This window comes from Carettochelys insculpta, chromosome 15 (genome assembly GCF_033958435.1).
Source record: "Carettochelys insculpta isolate YL-2023 chromosome 15, ASM3395843v1, whole genome shotgun sequence".
Taxonomy (NCBI): Eukaryota; Metazoa; Chordata; order Testudines; family Carettochelyidae; genus Carettochelys; species Carettochelys insculpta.
The window spans coordinates 32,288,696-32,305,892 of NC_134151.1; the positions used below are offsets into that span (position 1 = coordinate 32,288,696).

The 17,197-nt window shown below is 51.8% G+C and overlaps 1 protein-coding gene across 10 annotated transcripts in view; it reads left to right on the forward strand.

Annotated features, from left to right (window-relative positions):
• The first annotated feature begins 906 nt into the window (after positions 1–906).
• TCOF1 (treacle ribosome biogenesis factor 1) overlaps positions 907–17,197 on the forward strand; it is a 38,057-nt gene continuing 21,766 nt past the window's right edge. For 5 of the 10 annotated variants that reach the window (XM_075009890.1, XM_075009893.1, XM_075009895.1 and 2 more), the window contains exons 1-8: positions 907–1,112; positions 1,860–1,915; positions 5,828–5,955; positions 7,280–7,383; positions 8,355–8,715; positions 9,822–9,916; positions 10,751–11,017; positions 11,751–12,011. In XM_075009890.1, the coding sequence (XP_074865991.1) occupies positions 1,002–1,112; positions 1,860–1,915; positions 5,828–5,955; positions 7,280–7,383; positions 8,355–8,715; positions 9,822–9,916; positions 10,751–11,017; positions 11,751–12,011 (1,383 nt within the window). In that variant the 5' untranslated portion in view covers positions 907–1,001. The remainder of the gene's footprint in view (positions 1,113–1,859; positions 1,916–5,827; positions 5,956–7,279; positions 7,384–8,354; positions 8,716–9,821; positions 9,917–10,750; positions 11,018–11,750; positions 12,012–17,197) is intronic. The other 5 variants (XM_075009898.1, XM_075009897.1, XM_075009900.1 and 2 more) reach the window with 5 other exon arrangements.

The following is a 17,197-nucleotide window of genomic DNA, read 5'->3' on the forward strand; positions in this document are numbered from 1 at the left end:
CGAGTGCCAAACAGAAAGATTAAAAAGACGGGGACTTTTTAGCTTAGGAAAAAGGAGACTAAGGGTGGATGCGATCGAGCTCTATAAAGCATGACAGGTGTGGGAAAAGTGAAAAAGTTATTTACTTGTTCCCATAAGAGCTAGGGGTCACCCAACGAAATTAATGGGTAGCAGGTGTAAAAAGCAACAAAAGGGAGTTTTTCTTCACGCAGCACAAGGAACTCCTGGCCAGAGGAGATTGTGAAGACCAGGATTTTAACAGGGTTCAGAAGAAAGCTAGATACGTTCACGGTGGCTGGGCCCATCAGTGGCTATTAGCCAGGACGGGTGGGAGCGGTGTCCCCAGCCTGTCTGTCTGTCAGAGGCTGAGAATGGATGACAGCAGACGGATCGCTCAGTGACGGCCTAAAACACACCAGCAGCCCTGTGGCGCTTAAAGAGGACCAAAGTAACGTACTGGGTGCGGCGCCTCCGCCTCCCAGCTATCCCCAGACCTGAAGCAGTGGGTCTGCCCCACGCCGCAGAGCTCAGCCCCTAACACGCTGCGTGAGCCTGGGAAGCGCCCCAGGACGCTGTTGGCCGTGCCAGGACACAGACGCGCACGCGTCCCGCTCTGTGACTGTTCACGCCGGGGCACCGGCACTGGCCACTGCCCGGGGACAGACCAGGCGCTGGACGGACCTTTGCTCGGGTCCCGTGTGGCCGTTCCTATGGGGCCCTCCCCTCCGGCCCGGGCACCCCACCGGCACGCGCGTCTCGCCCTGGGGACCAGCCCGTTCGCGGAGGAAGGAGCCTGGGGCAGACCCCGCCCCCAGCTCCGCCCCCGACTACACTTCCCGGCGGGCCGCGCGGGGGGAAGCGGAAGCCCGACGCGTGGGGCCCGGTCAAAGGGCACGGGGCCGCCGCATGGGGCGCCTGGCCTGGCCGCTGCAGAGCCGGGGCGGCAGCGCGCGGGCGGCGCGCCAGGGGCCGTAGGTGGACGCGGGCCGGGCGGGAGCGTCATGGCAGCGGCGGGCCGGGGCCAGCGGCAGCTGCTGGTCCTCATCCACCAGCACCTGCTGCGCGCCGGCTACGTCAAGGCGGCGCGGGAGCTGCAGCTGCAGCTGGGCCAGGTAACCCCCGGGTCTTCCTCCCCCGCCCGCACGTGGGCCGGTAACCCTCCCCCCCGGGGCTCCTGTGGTCTGCACGTGGGCAGGAAGCCTCCCAGCGCACCCCCTCCCACGTGGTCAGGGCCGGTAACTCCGTAGTGCCTCCCTTGTTTGCAAGTAGGCCGCTACCCCTGCAATACTTCCTCCCACGCCCACGTGGCAGGTAACTCCTCCAGGGCCCCGCCCCACCCTGCGTGCACGTGTGCCGGTAACACCGCGGTGCCTCCCTTGCGTGCACGTGGGCCGGTAACCCCGCAGTACCAGCCCCCTGCCCACACACACACCCAGCATGTGGGCAGGTAACCCTGCATGGATACCAGGGCAGGGCTGCCCCAAGGACAGGGCAGGTAACCCTGCAGCACCCCCGCTTGAGACTAGGGCTACCTTCCAGTAGGCAGGTAACCCTGCAATGCTTCCCCTCCCATGTGGGTAGATAACCCTGCAGTGCCATCACTTGAGGCCAGGGCATGACCGCCCCAAGGGCTGGGCATATCTGAGGCCATGAGCAGGTGGCCCTGCAGTACCAGCATATGAAGCTACTCTCGACATGCCAATGCTAGAGAGACACTCTATTTAAAAACACTGCTGGCTCGTACCTGTCATGCACTATGATGTTACTTTGGGGTGCATAATGTGTGCGCATGAGGGGGTGGGGGAAGGGGTTCTTCCTGATAATGTGGAATGCCAATTCTTTCCTTTCTTCTTCTACAGAAAGAGTTTCCTGCGCAGTTGACCTCTCTTGAAGACATCTTTACCCACTGGCAACAGTAAGCCTCACTGGGAGGGAATGGATGTGACGTGGAATGCAGGTCGTTTCTCCCTCTCCTTATAGAATTAACCAGGCATCATTGCGCGAATACATTCATGGGCATTGGAGTGAGCCAATCTAGAAATATTCCCACAAGTTTCAAGATGGTCACCTTAGGAACCAAGCCTCACTTCTGTGTGGAATGGAAATGCTCAGCCCAGAGGCTGGCTGTATGCTTATTACGTTAAGCGCTGGATGCTATTCTTGGTGTGTGGTGTGTGTGTGTGAGAGAGAGAGAGAGAGAGTCAGTGTTGGGAGAAGGGGGCTAAGTGTGTTCCCCCTGGTTTCCTGTTGATGTTAGGGGCAATTGTGTGAATAAGCTATTGGTGTGTGTGCGTGTGTGTGCGCGTGCGTGCAGCATTGGAACCTTCATGGTAGCAACACATTTTCCAAGTGCTGCAATACAGACCAAGGAAAGGTGACGCTCCAGATGCACGTGAGTTTAAATTGGATTTATGATAACATTAGAGGGATGGGGAAAAAATCAGCCAGTGAGGCCCTGATCCTACAAAAGTCGATCTGCCCTGAATCATTACAGCGGAAATGGCCTAGTAGAGAAGCTGTTTAAAAGATTGTACTAATATTCCCAGAGAATAGTGCGTAGGTTTCATTGTATCCATAGCATCACACAATGAAATACAGTGTATCCTGACAGTCCTTAGCCCTCTCCTCACTCTTGCTGTGTGTATCTCTGATCTCCTTCCTTTCATATTTATGGGCTGATCATTAGAAACTCTACAACTTGATGTAAAAAGCTAATTGATGCAACAGTGGGGCTGATATTTTATTCTCTGGGCTACTACTTTACTGTCTTGATGTATAATGGTACAAATTACTCTAGGTACTCCACAGCCATGGCTATGTTACATGAATTTATTTTAAATTTTAAAAAATGCACGTGTAATGTTAACCTATTATACTACCCCTTTCATGTAACTGAAACACACACTTTGTTTATTGTCTTCCTTTTTTGTTATGTCTAGTCTAGAGCCTAAACTACTCCGGGCAGGGACCTGTCATGGTGTTTGTCTGTCAGATACTGCACTCAGCTAAAATATCATAAGAGAAGTTCTTGTTCTTGGAACAACTTTATATCTTTTTGCAATGATGCTTATTTTGACCCATCTTAATGCCCTCCCAGCATGCCCCTTTGCATCCACTGCCGTATAGCTATTATACTTCTGTCTGAAAAGAATGGGATGGGACTTTCTTTGGAGCCTTTTAATACTCTCCTTTATGAGCCAGAGAGGCTTCATTTAAGTGGCAAAAAATATTCTTTGCTTGGGGCTGAATTTGTGCCTTGGGCAAAAGCAGAGCAGTTCAGTTGTTGAATTAAATCAAGGTACCCAAGTGAGCCTGGCAATGAAAGTTAATAGACAGATAGGCAGAATGGTACGTAAATAAAACTCATTGGGGGGTACTTTGGGGATCACTGTGTAGTGAGGATGCTGAGTGTTCATAGCATGGTACATACCCAAAGCCCTGTGCAATCTGTAGAGCTCCTTGCCAGGGGATGCTGTGAAGGTCAGGATTTTAACAGGAATCAAAAAAGTGCTAGGTAAATTGATGAAGGATAGGCCCATTTGTGGCTGTTAGCCAAGATGGGCAGGGTTGGTATCCTCAGCAGCTGGGAATGGGCAATGGGTGGGATCACTTGATGATTACGAGTTCTGTGTACTCCCTTCAGGGCACCTTGTATTGGCTACTATTGGAGGACAGTACACTGGGCTAGATGAACCTTTGGTCTGACCCAGTATGGCCGTTCTTAAGTTTCACACAATTTCTCAAGTATTCTCACTTGTCAATGAATGTGGGAGAAAAAACTGATTTTTCAGCAGCCTTCTGAGCTATATTTTTACCCTGTATGTTAATAAGATTTCAAGACTAACTGTTGGCTTCTGGGTGTAATAGAATGGCTCTGCAGCATAGTTCACACTTAAAAGGTGCATCAGTATAGCTATCCTGGCAAAATCCTTCTAGTGAAGATGCATTATACTGGCAAATCCATCTTTTGGTGCTGGTACAGCTTATAGCCGGTAGGTGACCAACGAAAGCTAGACTGACAAATGTATTTATGCTGGTGTAAATGAGTCTAGACTCTCCATCCCATGTGGAGATCACAAATAATATCTGTGAAGATGAATCTGCAGATCTTCAACACAAATGTGAAGAGTGAGCTGTTGTATGGATGTGAAACCTGGTGTACTAAAAATTCTTCAACTTGCAAGCTACAGACATTCGTAAACAGAGGCCTGAGGTACATCCTTCACATCAAATGGCAAGACTTTGTCACAGATGAGGAGCTTTGGAACAGAGCAGGACAAGAGCCAATGGATGTTAAAATCAAGAGTCAAAAGTTGGAGAGGGTGGGCCACTCTCAGAAAACCGTCACCAGTAGAGTTCGTCAAGGTCTCACATGGAACACGCAAAAGACGTCCTTGGACAACATAGAGAAGATCAACTGAGACTGAAGGACAGCAACTGGGGTACTCCTGGAATCAGCTAGAAGCTTTGTCCCCAGAAGGAGTGAAGTGGAGGAGACTTGTAGATGACTTGTGCTCCATGTGGGGTACAAGGGTTAAGTAGTGGTAAATGAGTCCAGGCTCGAGCTTTTGCCTGCGTAGGAAGGTCACAGCAGTGTCATACCCCAAACCAACCTTGCTGTGCTGTCAGTAATTAGAGTATCAGAGAGGTAGCTGTGTTAGTCTGTAGCTTTGAGAACATCAAGAAGTCTTGTGGCACCTTAGACTAACAGATATTTCGGAGCATAAGTGTTCGTGGGCAAAGACCTGCTTCATTAGATGCATCTGGTGAAGTGGGTCTTTTCCCACGAACGCTTATGCTCCGAAATATCTGTTAGTCTAAGGTGCCACAAGACTTCTTGTTGCTCTCAAAGTAATTAGAGTGCACCTGATGTAGATATCAGGCTCGTTATTTAAAAAAAAAAAAGGATTTAAAGTTATTGGGCTCAATATAAGAGTAACTAAAATGTAATGGGCAGGTCAGACGAGAGTGGGGGGGGCATGAAATTTTGTAAGGGGGGCACAGCACAATCAGCTGCTGGGTCTTAGGCTCATCTGTCTCATTGAAAATGTTGACATGTTACTGTTTTTATGTCTGTGCATTCACATTTATATCCTGATGAAGGTTTTTATGTTCTTCATAGTTATTTTCTTGCATGTGCTGGAAGGGGGTGTGGGGTTCATAGGGACATAACTGAAATTTCCATCACTTTGGGCTACATTAGGCAAGTTAGGGGGTCCCTGCTAATCGTAGGGACAAAAAGTGGGTCCTGGTGTAAAAAGTTTGCTTCTCTTCTCTTTCAGTACATTAAAGAGAGCACTGGACTGGAGCTCAGGATTTTTGGGTTTTATTCCTGGTTCTGCCATTGACCAATTGAGTAATCTTGTTCAAGCAGCTACTCTTTCTCTGTGCCTCAGTCTCCCCATCAGTAAAATAGGCATAATGATGCTGACTGCCTTCATAAAGTGCTTGGAGACCTGCTGAGGAAAAGCACTACATCAGAATGTATTAATCATTTGACTCTCGTGGGGGGGAAAAAAGCAGCATTTTTCCAAATACTTGAGGCTAAATTTCCTGACTCTGACTACTGGCCCTGCCCTGTACAGATGGAATAAATATGTCTCCTCTTCACATTCCTGTGAGATGTTGCATCTGGGGTTTGGCTGAGCAGGATTATGGAGAATACTCTTCAGATTACCTGAAGTCATTCCAGAGTCAGCCACCTGCATTTATTTCAGAGCAATGGTGGTTCCTTTTCTGACCCTGGAGGAGCAAGCCTGGGTGAACTGGTAAGTGTTTTTGCTCTTTGAGGCTGTTTCTGTTGTTAACACCATTATCTGTCCTACAGGACTCCCCCAAATGCCAAGAAACGAAAGGCGAGCGACTTGGAGAGAGGCGTTCCAACAAAAAAGATCAGAGTTCCTGATCCCAAGAGCAGCTCCGAAAGCTCAGAAGAGGAGACAAAAGCTGTGACAGGTAAGAGCCTTTCATTGCCAAGAGCAGGCCCTTTGGAATGCCAACAGAGAGGGCTACTAGGCACCTGGTGCAGCTAATGCTCTGCTAGGTAGATAATATATGGCTCACGGCTGTTATTACGCAGCTCATTGTGGTGTTGCCTAGTGGTTAGAGCCACAGACTGGGGTGAGGAGATCAGCGTCTTATTGCCAGCTCTTCTGCTGGCTTTCTGGGTGACCCTGAGCAACAAGTAATTTTTGCCTTTGTGCCTCCGTTTTTCCACCTCTGCAGTTGAATGTAGCTGTTGGGAGGCGCGGTGGTTTCCCATTTGAGCCTCACTCATGGGCGAGGAGCTTGGGGCAGGTAGCCTGAAAACTCAGGATTAGCTGCAGTCACAAGCAGCAGGCCTGTGGGGAATTCTTTTTTTTTTAAAAAGCTTACCCATGTGATCTCAGCCAGGGCTCATGGAGGAGGTGAGCTCTTCTGCTGCCGGGCGGGGTGGGGGCATGAAACTTCATAAGGAGGGGCACAGCATGACTGGCTGCTGGGTCTCAGGCTCATCCATCTCATTGACATATGTTACTCTTTCTGCGTCTGAGTATTCACGTTGATACACTGATTTAACAAAGGTGTTTGTTCTACGGACTCATTTTCTTACACCTGCTGAAAGGGTGCGTGTGTTCATGTGAACATCACTGAACTATCCATTGGTTTGGGTTGCATTAGACAGGTTGTGGGGCAGGGCCTACTAACTGCAGGGATGAAAAGTGATGCCCGATGTGAAAAGTTCGCTCACCCTTGCTCTGGCCTAGTGTTTACAGGCAGAGGTTAGATCCACTTACCAAACTCAGTGCAATTACTGCCTTCGAAAACCTTAGCCAGACAAAACCCACTGAATTCTAACCTATGCTAAACTCGCTGCGTGTGTTAAATTGCGTCTGCAATGCTGTGTGGTGGTGGTGGTGGTTTCAGACAAGCTAAGTAACTTGATTTGGCTGAGGGGCGCACGTTTCTCCCAGGCCACACGAGGCCTCTTAGACCGTTACGGTGCCTTGGTATTCGTAGACTCATATGCTGCAGTTTGTGCAGTGTCCACAACAGTCTTAGATCTCTGCTCCAAGTCCACCACACACATTCTCTCAAGTCCAGAGAACTCCGCTCTTTGCTCGGAGACTGGTGGGAGGGGAAGAGCCCTCGGTGATGGAGCCGTGAGCTCTTTCCTCCAGCACTGGGGCAGGGCGTGGAACCGGATTCTGCATCATCAGCTGCCTTTGTGCCCAGTGGGTGGGAGAGAGCCCTGCGTTTGGAGTCTCTGCATGTTGTATCTTTCCTGTCTGTGTGGCAGCAGGTGCCCCTGTTGTGAGTAACTCCACAGTGCAGGCAGAGAGCAGCGAGGACGAAGACTCCTCTTCCGAAGAGGAGGCGGTGGCTGGAAAGGAAACAAAGGAGGTAAAGTGACGCTTGTCCCTGTGCCACGCCCCCAGGGCTGCATTAGAGTTATAGCAATGCTGGCTGGGGCTGGGTGTTCTGTCACAATCCCTAGTGTGACCATTAGAAGGGCAAAAAATGGCTTTGGATGCTATACCAGGGAGTGCTGCTGCTCTGGGCGGGTTTGCCAGGTGGATGGTACGGACACCCTCCTCTTCTGCTGCCGGCAGGCCTGAGGCTGCTGTGAGTACGGTGCCCTAAAAAGCAACCTCCCTGTGGAGGTCACATCTGTTCCATGGGAAGGGTTTGTTGTTCATTCACTTGGAGGAGTTAAGAGACACCAGGCTTCTTTAGAGGTGACCCTGCTGGGGAAAGGGGGAGGCTAAAGGAGCACAAAATTACTATCTCACACATGCCTTATGCTAATTAGGTTCTCATTTCAGGGATAGAAAAACAAAAGCCTCATTAAATAAATCCTCTTCAGCCTGATTTTGGGCATTGGGCCTAGGAAAACCCTGCTTGGGTTGCTGGTGTCCTGGAGAAGTGTTCTCTGAAGACCAGCTATGTGGCTGGTGTGAGTCGCTTCAAGTCCCTGGTGGGCAGGGTGTGAAAAGTACCCCCAAAGTTACTTGAGTAAGAGCAGCTGCTTTGGGGGGTGTACTTAAGTACAAGTCAGCAGTGCCCCTTTGGGAAATTACTTGAGTAAAAGTGCACGTGCCTATACATCAAATGCCCAGAAGTGAAAGCAGCTGCACTTTTACTCAAGTAACGTTTTGGGTCGTTTTTCCACCTCTGGTGGTGGTGCGTCCGCAGGACCGTGTCTCCAGGTGCCTGTGTTTAAATGCAAAGACAGCATCAGCTTCGGAGAGCGTTAACAGTTCAGAGCCCATCAGCGCTGTCTGGGGGGGTGGTTCCTAAAATCTGGCTCTTGATTCCATGAAGAGGACAAAGGGCCATCTCAAAAGTGACTGCTTTGTTTGTTTTTCCTCCAGGTGAGACCCGCTGCTGCCAGTAGCAAAGCTGCCAATTCTCTGCCACATGTTGCCCACAACAAAGCCAATGCTACTTCAGGTAAGCTGGCAGCTGCTGCTGGGGCAGGAAAGAGCAAAGCCGCCTCCAACAAGCTCATGCCTGCTGTTCCAGCTGCCTCTTCAACTCTGGTCAAAGCAGGGCAGAAGAAAGCTCCTGCCGGTAGGCCAGGAACTGCTGCAGCAACTCGGGCCAAAGTCGGGCAAAGCAAAGCAGTAGGAGCAGTAACCGCAAAGGCAGCAGAGAGCTCCGAAAGCAGCAATTCGTCGGAGAATGAGGAAGGGGAGAAGAGGCCAGCAGGCAAGCTCCCAGGTCCCAAATCGGGTGAGAGACCCGTGAGCTTGGGATGCGTTTCCACAGCCACCACCTAGCTGTTGTGCTGGTCTGAGACGTACGTCTCTGTTTGGGCTTTACAGTATGTCTGGTCTGAATTACATTCCTAGGAATGCCTCAGGCCTCATGGCTTTGGCTCTCCCGTTGGATAACCATCAGAGTCATAAACTGCTGCCTGTAGAGATGTGGCAGAACAGGGAACAACATGCAGTGTCCAGATCAGGCTGTGTTAAGGAAGAGTGTGCTTGGATCTGGGATTATAGAGAAGTACATGGGGATCAGGGTTCCCTCGCACTTTTTTATCCATGGGCAGAATAAACGTTATAATATGCGCGAAGGCATGTGTAGGTGGCACCACCAAGAGAAATACATGCTGCCCACTGTGGGTGGCTGGGGGGCGCTCTGTTAATCAGCTGGGCAAAACCTGAACCTGTCCTGGGAGGCTGCCCAAGCACTTGGCTTGCAGGCAACAGCAGATTAGATCCGGTGTCCGCTAGCAAACCCTGCAGTGAAGGGTCTCGTTCAGTGGAGAGCTGATGTGGCAGGGCCTTGGGACGATACCACCCTACGGCTTTACTCTGAATGCGCTGAAAATGTCTCAAGCCAGAAGTGGCTGTTCGGTGAGGTTTGGAGGGGAAATTCCGTCGGTTGTTCTGAGGGTGAAGGGTGGGAAGGAAAAATATAGTTGTTAAAAACCCTCTTGGCTCCTCATTGGCGTGTGAGTTGGGATGGGGTGCGGGGAGGGGCAGAGGGAGAGGCTCCTTGCTTGGGAGCTGGTCCTGGCATGAGGGGTGTAGACATGTGATCGCACAGCACTCGCTCTCCAAGCAGGGACTTTGGATGACTGGCCCTCCTTGAGGGAGGGTCTCCTAAGGGAAGTGTGGGGGTGTTAATTTTAAATATGTGACCGGAACCATTTTGAGGTGCTCAGTAGGCACCTCAGATCTTAGCAGTGTCATAGGGCCCCGCCCCTGTGCGACATGGCTGTTGCCTGTCCCCTGTGGCTCCCATAACCTAATGACTGCCTGACTAGGGCTGCCTGCGTGGACTCGACAAGAGAGTGCAGGGTGAGTGAGGTCTCCTCTCTGGTGTTTCAGCGCTAAAGCCACCAGCTGGAAAGGCCGAGCAGAGCAGTGAGGGCTCGAGTGGTGACACTTCCTCTGAAGAGGAATTAGAAACCCCAGTGCTCCAGGTATTGACCTCCCAAGCGGTTCCTCTGAATGCTCTGAGGGTTTCCCATCGCAACCACTGCCTGTGCTGATCTGCCAGGGCCTAGCAGTGTGGAGACCCTTTCTCAGATTGCTAGGGGGATGGGGACAGGCCTGCTGACAAGGGGGGGGACAGGTGCCCCAGGTCCTGGTGATTGTAAAGGGCCCAAAAACCCCGGCCCTTTTAAATCACCACTGGAGCGTTTAGTGGCGCTGGGGGCCTGCTGCCTGAGGCCCCGCTTCTTCCAGGAGCACAGAGCCAGCTCCCCACCCCTTTCCCAGGGGTCTGTTGGGGCTATTGGCACCCCGGGTGGGGATTAGAAACAGTTTAGTGAGGCCAGTGCACTGCGGAAACAAGGCCTCTCCCTTCCACCCCGACCGACAGCAACCCCCAGCCTCTGTGGCTGGAAAGGGAAAGTTCGGATCCCTCTCCCGCACAGGGATGTGCAAACCCTGAGCCTCTCTGACCTGTAGAAAGTAGTCAGGGCAGATGTGTGGGATGTTGAGAACCCAGAATACACGGCCTGTTGTGCTGATTAAAGGGATGTCCACAAACCACCATCTCAGCATTAAAGTAGCCTGCTAGAAAACCACCTGTTGCTCCCCAGCCCAAGAGCCTTGCACAGGGTTACAAGAAGTGCAGCCCAGCTTGTTGCAGTGTGGGGGCAGCTTCGTATGTCACTCATCCCACCCGTGGACCCAGGCCTGTCCACTGAGCTAACCTCATCCCCCTCCGGCTTCCTTTCAGTTTCCTCCCCCAGCGTCCTTTGCACTGATGTCCCGCATTCTCACCAGTGGGTCTCTTCTCTTTCCTCCAGACAAAACCAGCTGGGAGAGCAGTGCCGATCAACGCAACACCAGTGAAAAGTGCTCCAGCCACTCCAGTGCTTACCAAGAGGTCCCCAGGGAAAGTGGGCACCCCAGCTCCATGGAAACGAACCACAGAAACACCAACCCAGGGCAAATCAGGCGTTGCAAAGGTGACTGCTCCTGCAAAGGCTGCTGGGAGCGCAAAGGCGCAGGACACTTCTGAGAGCAGCAGCGACTCGGACAGCGAAGATGAGGAAGCCAGGTCAGCTGCGCAGGTGGGTCACTGTCATCCCTCACACCTGTACCAAGGCGCAGTGATGCCAGAATGAGAACCAAGTGAGAGAAGCAAGGTGCACTGCAGGAGAGTTGGCAGTGCCGGATTGTTTCCGCTGCCCATTGTCAGCGACCAGGTGAAATGTGTGTTGATTTCAACATGCCAAAGCTTCATGTGGGGTGGGGGTTTAAATAAAACCAAACGCACTTCTCCCCCAGCCCTGCCCAAGAGAGGAGCAGGGTTTCCCTTTCCTCTCATGGCCCATGGACAGATGAGGATTCAGAGCCAAGTGTAGAATCTGCAACATTTAGCATTAGGAAACTCTAGTGCCACCTGGCAGCTGCTGCTTTTGTGCCTAGGTGGGGAGCTTTGGGCCTTTGCTCCCTTCGTTCTGTGCTGTGATGCATGTGAAGCAGCTGTTTGTGTCCTTGTGGAGCAGGCAGCCTTTTCTCCCCTCCACGGTGGTATAGCAGGGACCAGTTACGCAGCAGACTATAGAAGAATTTCTTTGTCTGCTCCCTCGTCCCAGCTGATTTCTGCCAGGAGGACAGATCGGGGCACGCCTGACTTGCCGTGCTTGTCACCCACCCTCTCTTGGCGTTATCACCCTTCCAGCCATAGCATTTTCTTTTACAGTCGTAAGCTATGTCTTGCATCTTCCTAGGTTAAAACAGAAGGGGGCGAGTTCCCCTCCCCTAGCCATGGTTTATTCTGTTTCCGTCCCTTGGCTGTAGACGGACCCATCTGCAAAAGCTCCCCAGGCCACGGCGACACTGCTGAAAAGTGCACCAGCCACTCCTCTGGCCGCCAGGGCGGCTCCAGCGAAAGCCTCAATACCAGCTCCGCGAAAGCAGCTCTCAAAACTAGCTGTGCCCAGCCAGGCTAGCATGGGGCCTGGAACGCCTAGAACCACTGCAAAGGCAGAAGAGAGTTCAGAGAGCAGCGACTCGTCGGGAAGTGAGGATGAGGCTCCCCCGGTGCCAATAAGCCAGAAGGTTTGTGATTATTGCCCTGGCTGGTTTCTCAGGTGCTGGTGATGGCTGTACTAGTGGTCGGCTGTTGTTAGCCTGTGTACTGCCTGAGTGGTCCCAGACCAGGGAATTTGCTGGACCGGAAGAAGTGCAACCTGTACTCCATAAACCCACCATACCGCCTGCTCCTGGCCACTGCAGCTGCAGTGGCCTGTCTGTGGCTGCTAGCCCCTGGCCGTGGCATTCCAGCCACATTTGTGGCTCCTCAGCCAGGGCTTCGGACAGGCTTCCCAGCTGGCTTGGCCCCAGCCCCGGTGACTTCCTGGCCCCCACCAGCTTTCTGCCCCAGCTACAGCTGCCCAGTGCAGCCATGGGACTCGGCTGGTGCCTGCTCCCAGCCACCAGGGCTTTCTGGTCCAGCAACATCCATGGCCCTGTACTAAGATGTTAAGTCTTTCTGATGCTTGAAATCTCAGGCTTGTGCATGGTGTCCCCACCTTTGCTTTGCAGAACTCCCATGATTTGTTTTCACATTTGTTGGCTCCCTGGTTGACGACCTCCTTTGCAGACCAGCAGTTTCCAGTTACTGTGTTTTCTGGCTCCTTTGTAGAACTACTTTTGCTTTGCCAAAGAACTGGCTGCTGCCAATAAGAGCAGACCCAAGTCATTACAAAACAGTGTAGTAAAATACAAGCCAAGGCTTGGGGCGGGTTAAGGGTGTAGGGTAGAATCACTTGGCTTACAACCTCTCCCCTTCCTCGGTGGTGTGAGGAGCCAAACCAGTGTAAACTGCACATGGAGAACTCCGGAGTGAAATGGTTCGTTTCCTTCCCTCCAAATGCTCATGCTGGCCGGTGGGGTGAATTGTGCCTGGTCGCAGCCTTCCCCTCTTGCTTCCTTTCCACTGGCACTTGGGACCTAGGTCCCAGAATAGATACAAGTAGGGCTACAACCTGCCTGGGCTTGTGTCCTGTGTGCATGTGGACATCGTCCAGAACTGACCCACATCGAAACTGATGGCAAAACTGCCATGGCTTGCAGGGGGGTCGAGGGTCGTGCTGAGTGTTTAGCCAGGCATGAAGCCACACAGAGTGGTTATGCATTTCTCAGGCTACATCTACACTGCCACGACCTACTCAGGGCCCATCTGCTGGGGTTTGATTTCATGTTTCTAGGCTGGGGATGCAAAAATGACCCATTGGTCATAGTTGACCCCTGTACTCCTCTCCCATTGACCCTCCCCTGTGTAGACATAGCCTCAGTTGCTCGTGATTAATCTGGCAGTGAGCACAGCCCGTGGAATTCATTATGGGTAGGCGTGTCCGTGGTGTTTTGGCTATGGGCGCTTGTACGTTGTTCCTGAAGACGGCCCCCCCACAGGGCTCAGTCTGTCAGTGCGTGCAAGACTGTGACCTCGTTCCCTCCTGCATCTGAGAGTTTTTTCCTCTGTGTGCCGATGTGGTGTGGATGAGTGGGTGTCTGAGCTCTGCCTGTTGGCTGTTACAGTGAACTCTTCTGGTCTGCTGGCTGGAGGACCATCTCAGAGTGGCTGGCACTGTCCCAGTCTCTCTCTCAGCCTCCCTCCACTGCCATTCAACCAGCAATTCCGGTTCTAAACGAAGGTGTGGAATTTATGCTGTGTGAAGAATTTGTGTAAGAGCACTCAGACTTCACCCTTCTCGTACTGTGTGAAGAATGAGTGTTTTCCCCCCAGTGTCTTTGGTTGAAGAGAATGCCCTACTTGAGGCAGAGCTGTCTCACTTGCTGAAGGTTTTAATGTCTCCTTCAGCCACTGTTTGCAACTTTGGGACTCCCACCTAGTGGCTGCTGCAGCCGCAAAAGGCTGTAATCAAAATGGGCTGGTTTTTTTTATGATGCCAGCCTCCAAGGACTCAGGGTGAAAGTTGGCATTTAATGTTATGCCCATTTGTGGCCATAATCTGATTCTGATGTTGGAATGTCTCTGGGCGGGTGGGGAACATGAAGCACCAGGCCATAGGTTTAACTCTGGACATCCTGGATCCTGTAGCTTCCCATCTCTTCTAAGCAAGATCCAGACAGGTACAAAGATTTGCATGCTGCTTCAGCTTTCCCTGTTGGGGGCAGATTAGCACAATTAAAACTAACATCCTGCCTACATCAAACTGCTTAATTAGTATGTTTACTGCTGAAAATGTAGGATTTCGTCAAAGAAATTCGTTTGCAAGCGGGTGAGGGATGAGGTTTCTGGTTGGTTTGCCCTGCAAGTGGGACACAAACCAGACTGACCTTGAAGATAGGACGGGCTCCTGCTTCTTTCCAACTCTCCGAACCAGCCTGGGGCAGTAGGGCCAGCAATGTCCTGCCTGATGTTCTGGGTCTTGAGGGGTGAAAGCCCTGCTCTAGAAACTTCAGAAGTGCAGCAAATCTGCCTCTCCCGTCAGCACCCAGAATGGAGACATGGCTTATTTAATGGATGTGGCTGTGAACGTTTACCAGGACTTGGCGATGAGGTGGCATTCCACCTAGACCCTTCTGGGGGGCAAAGTGTGACTACTCTGTGCAGGGCTCAGATCCTTGAGCTGGGAGTCTGTTCTTATTGATCTTGACACGTGCGACTTACCACACTCTTTGCTGGTGTGCGTGGTAGGCAACAGCTGGTGTGGGACTGATGCGACTTCTGGGGAACATGTTCACTTTCTGAGTCGCTGCATTATGCAAATAAACTGAAGAGCAGAGAGGAGGGAGGTAGTTTATTTCAGGTGTGCCCCTGCCATTGTGGGGCGGGGGGGCGGGGAGAGAACGCACATAAATGAACACACTAGTTATACGTCTACCATCCTATGGATTTATGCCAAGTATTGGCATCTGCCACTGTCTTCCTCTTCCCCTTCTCCTGGGGCTATAAAACATTCTGACCCCAGGTCCGTTCTGTGCTGCCCTCCTGGAGGCGTCTTACAGCCAGGCACAATTCAGGGTGAGTCCCAGCATGGCTTCTTCCCCAAGACATGGTGGCCCTGTAGAAATGACACCACTGCCTTTTAGGGAAATGAAGCCTGTGTGGGAAGAGAGGAGATGGATCAACTGCTGGTTGCAGGGCAGACTTGGGTGTCCAGCGGCTTCCCTCTGCACAGGGCCATGGTCTTACCTGGTGTCGTCGTGCTGCTCTCTGTTTTGTGGGTGCTTGAGTTATTCAGTACATCCTCATGTTCTATGTGGGCTTTACTCTGGGAACGTGAGCAAGAGCCCTTCCCGCCAGTAGGAAGTTGGAGGCAAGTGACTTAGATTGGATCCAGCATTTCCCCCCCACCCCCACCCCCCGTCCCCCCAAGTGCTGGCATGAGCGGGAGGGAGTCTGGAGTGCTCCGAAGTAGGTGACTCATTTAAATTTCTGCATCTGTTTCAGATAATGTTTTTAGAAGCCGGCCTCTCTCTCGGAGACTGCGCACTTTATCCAAACCAAAACTGAGTCCAGTTTGTTTGTCATCTGTTCAGCAGCTAGGGGTTTAAATGCTGCCCCAGAGGCAGCGTTGTCTTCTGTCTCATGAAGCTGCAAACCTGGGGCTCTTGGCCACTGGAAGGCAGCAGCTGCCCCATGGGCTGTCAGAACAGCAATGATGGCCTAGTTGAGTCAGGGCATGGAAAGAGAGGGAGAGCCCATATACCAAGTTCAGCACACAGGGTAAAGGGAATGCATGCTAGGGCAGGGCTCTGCAACCTGCAGCTCTTTAAGGATTTCTTTGTGGCTCCCAACACTGTAACTGCAGAATAATTTTAAAAAGAAAAGGATTATTTTTGGTAAATGGTGGCTGTCTAAAAACCCAAAAATGAACAAGTCATGTCTAAAGAGTAGACAGTATGTGATCTCAAACCATTGGATAACTCTCCCTAGTGTCTTGCAGAGGGAAATAAGGTTCAGGAGTAAAAGTCAGGAAGACAGTGGTATGAACATGCATGTAAAGTGTGAGGAAACAGAGCGCACAAAGTATGTGAACATCCTGCAGTAAACGCACATCACATTATGAATCGTGTGTGCGCAGTTCTTAAAATAAGGGTTACAAAAAGTGTGCTGTGATGTTATTTACTAAGGACCGTCTCGTATGCACGTCCATTGCAGCTCTTGAATTGGAAAAAATGACTCTTCTGGTTGCCGCCCTGTGTGCTAGGGGATTGGCCGTTCATGGTGAAGCTGCGGTCACTCTTTGACTTCCCTGAGAATAGCTTTGGTACTGGCTCCCAGTCTGTGGGATGCTGCCAGAAAGTGGGTCATAGTCACCGGCAGGTTTGGTGCGCTCTGTCTGGTAAACCTGGTGTCCTTGAACATCTGCCTGCCGGGAGCAGGGGGTGGACTTCTGGATGGCTCACTCCGTAACTGCCCTGCTCTGTTCCTTCCATCTGAACTGTCTGCTGCAAGGCAGGACTGTGGGCTAGGTGGCCCGTTGCTCTGGCAGCACAAATTGGTGCAGGAGCATTCAGGCCAGCGTGTGATAAGCAGGCAGGGGTTGGATACAGCCGAGCAGCTCTGTGAGCAGGTGTAGAGCGTCACCAACATGGAAGAACCTATGCAGGCAGGGGAGTCTCCCAAACTCCCTTCAAGCAGCACTTGTTCCTCTCTAGCAGCCTCTGCAGGCAGCCAGTGAATGAGAGGAACATGGAAGCTCTCACCATGCCGCTTGGGGCAGTCAAAAGATCATAGCTAGAATATCTTTTCAAGTGCCAAAATAACTAGGACCTCCTTGCGTTGACTCAGCAGCTGCAGAAGACTCTGAGATGTGGCTCACATGCTGCCTTGAGTCTCAGAAATCAACACACTGGCAGCTGCTGTTCAACGTTGCAACCCAAGCTCTGTGTTTGAGTTGCGCAGCTTCTTATTTAGCAGTTCACTTGTCCATGTGCCTCACGTTCAGGGCAATGGGCTTCCCAGGAACAGTGCAAGCCTGTCTCCCTTTCATGGTAACATCCTGTCTGAAGTGGTGTCCAGGGGGCAGCTCCTGTGAGGAGTGACTCTTGCAGGGGTTTCATCTTGTGCTCTGAGTCCTGCAAACTTCACCAGCCAGCAGGGTCAGCTGGTCCATATTCAAAGGAAGAGCCTCCAGGGAACACCTGTCTACCTCGGAGGTGAGCAAGCCTGCGGCCCCACTGCTGCCACCAAGGCACCAGAGCTCCATGGTTTCCTAAGCCTCCCCCTCCATCCCAGTACCTGAATCTCACTTTCATCCCCACTTCTCCCC